Here is a 2684-nt window from a genome sequence, read left to right as displayed (position 1 = left end):
TTTGCAGCCCACCAGTGCCCAGCCCCAGCCGTGGCCCACGCAAGGCTTTGGAGAGAGCCCCACTCTGGGCTCTGCCAAGGTCTGGGCAAGAAGAGAGCCTGGGGCAGGGCTGGCTCTTCCCCCAACCCAGGTACCAAGACCAACAGGAGGGAGGAGGTGGCCACAGAGCAAAACCACCCGTAAACTGGGATGAGTGGCCAGTGCTGGAAATGGCCAAGGGAAGAGGCTGGGGTGGGGGTGTGATAAATGCCCTGGGGCACCTTCTCGCTCTGTCCTTGCCACCAAGGGCACAGAGCAGCCTCCTCTCTCCTGCACCCGCCTGTCTCAGTTCCCTGCCAGGAGACCGGGCTCTGCACCACACACCCACTGGAGCATGTCCCTGCCCTGCATGGTCACACAGCTCAGCTAACATCGGTGTTGTCCTCTCCCGGGCACTTTCCAGCCCAGCCCAGACCTTTCCCAGCTCTTCCCATCTCCCCTGCCCTCTCCCCAGCCCAGCCCCGCAGAGCAGCCCAGCCTGGGCTGGTCCCACGGCAGTGCCCACCGCAGGGTGCTGCAGAGCTCTGGGCACTCACCCCACGGCCCCAGCCCCTCTGAGGGGCACAGCAGCTGCTGGGGGGCAGAGAGGGGTCTCAGCCTCCCCATCAGCCCCAGGGATGGAGGCTCCCCATGCCATGAGGAAATGGAGGTCAGTGAAACCGAAGAGCTCCTGGTCTTGGGTGCAGGAGATCCCCAGCCCAGGCTGCCTCTGGAGCTCCGTGCCAGCCCCTCTCCCCAGGCCAGCACCAGAGTCCTGGGCAGGGGACAGAGCAGCCTGCCCCGAGTGGGTGCCTGCAGAAAGACCTTTCTCTTTCTCAGGGATTCCTCCCTGCAGCACAGAAATGCTCCCTTGCTCTTCTCCCTGGATGTCCCTTGCCCCAGGCGAGCATGTCCATGCTGGCCTGGCCAGCTTGTCTTGGTTCCCACCCCGTGCTCTCCACAGGGCCCTGAACTGGCAGTGCTGCTCTGGAAAGACCAGGTCCTGCTGTCGTCCATGGCCATGGCTCCAGGCAAGCAGCAGCCCCATGTGAAGGTGGCAGCAAGGATGTGTCCACTGAGGCAGCGAGGGGCAGCCCCGAGGTCCACAAGTGTCTGCTCCTCCATGTGGCAGGGGGGCTCGTGGCTCCTTGAGCCCTCCTGTGTGCTGGGGCTGCACCCCCAGCTCCAGAGCAGATGTAAGAGATGGGAACAGAGACAAATCATTTTCTGCTGCATTCTTTATTCCCAGCTCCTTCACCTGCACAGGGAGCCTGGCTCCATATGTACATGAGGTCTTTCAGGTCAGAAAACACTGGTGAGGGTGGATAAGACTAATATTATTGAAGTGGAAGTAATATCTGAAGTATAAGAAACAAAGAGAAAAACAAGACACATATGATCCAAAGAACATCCGAGCTTTTCCTGAGGATGATGGACACCTTATTGACGCTGCAGTAGTTTGTCTTCAAATAGTTTCCGCACGGTGTCCTTGAGCTCCTTGTTCCTCATGCTGTAGATGAGGGGGTTCAATGCTGGAGGCACCACTGAGTACAGCACTGCCACCACCAGATCTAGAGATGAGGAGGAGATTGAGAGGGGCTTCATGTGGGCAAACATGATGGTGGTGACAAAGAGGGAGACCACGGCCAGGTGAGGGAGACACGTGGAAAAGGCTTTGTGCCGTCCCTGCTCAGAGGGGATCCTCAGCACGGCCCTGAAGATCTGCACGTAGGACACCACAATGAAAAGAAAACACCCCAAAAATTGAAAAGCACTAAATGTGATGAGCCCAACCTCCCTGAGGTAGGCATCTAAGCAGGAGAGCTTGAGGAGTGGGGGGATTTCACAGAAGAACTGGTCCACAGCATTGCCGTGGCAGAGGGGTAGTGAAAATGTATTGGCCGTGTGCAGGAGAGAAGTGAGAAACCCACTGGCCCAGGCAGCTGCTGCCAGGTGGACACAAGCTCTGCTGCCCAGGAGGGTCCCGTAGTGCAGGGGCTTGCAGATGGCAACGTAGCGGTCGTAGGCCATGACAGTGAGGAGAAAATACTCTGCTAAAATGAAACAGGCTAAAAGAAAGAGCTGTGCAGCACATCCTGAATAGGAGATGACCCTGGTGTCCCAGAGGGAATTGGCCATGGCTTTGGGGAGAGTGGTGGAGATGGAGCCCAGGTCGAGGAGGGAGAGGTTGAGGAGGAAGAAGTACATGGGGGTGTGCAGGCGGTGGTCGCAGGCTATGGCGGTGATGATGAGGCCGTTGCCCAGGAGGGCAGCCAGGTAGATGCCCAGGAAGAGCCAGAAGTGCAAGAGCTGCAGCTCCCGCGTGTCTGCGAAGGCCAGGAGGAGGAAGTGGGTGATGGAGCTGCCATTGGACATTTGGTCCCTCTGGGCACGTGAACCTGTCCAAGGAGGAAAAGGCAGTGAGAAGTTAGGGGAGACTTCTCTGAGCAAAATCCAAGCCATTTCCCACAGCCCCTGCCCCTGCTGCACACCCCCCCTTTGCATTTTCCAGGAATCCTTCCTCAGCTGCGGGGCTGGAGCTCTGGTGGGTGCTGGCTGAATGTGGCGTGAGGAGCAGGGCCTCTGCCCGCTGGCTGCCGAGGAGTCAGCCCTGCTCTGCAGCAGTGGGTTCCTGGGAAGGGTGGGGGCAGGGGCCAGTGCTGGCG

The 2684-nt window shown here is 59.1% G+C and overlaps 1 protein-coding gene across 1 annotated transcript; it reads right to left on the bottom strand.

Moving 5' to 3' along the window:
* Positions 1–1458: 1458 nt before the first annotated feature.
* LOC142076151 (olfactory receptor 14A16-like) lies at positions 1459–2394 on the bottom strand. Its single transcript, XM_075138530.1, has one exon. The coding sequence runs from the start codon at positions 2392–2394 to the stop codon at positions 1459–1461; it is 936 nt and encodes a 311-aa protein (XP_074994631.1).
* Between the last annotated feature and the right edge of the window lie 290 nt (positions 2395–2684).

Source organism: Calonectris borealis, unplaced genomic scaffold, assembly GCF_964195595.1.
Source record: "Calonectris borealis unplaced genomic scaffold, bCalBor7.hap1.2 HAP1_SCAFFOLD_35, whole genome shotgun sequence".
NCBI classification, from domain to species: domain Eukaryota; kingdom Metazoa; phylum Chordata; class Aves; order Procellariiformes; family Procellariidae; genus Calonectris; species Calonectris borealis.
This window is presented reverse-complemented; position numbering and strand designations above follow the sequence as displayed.

Coding starts and splice junctions, on each gene's coding strand:
- LOC142076151 (XM_075138530.1), bottom strand. CDS start 2,394: ATGTCCAATGGCAGCTCCATCACCCACTTCCTCCTCCTGGCCTTCGCA.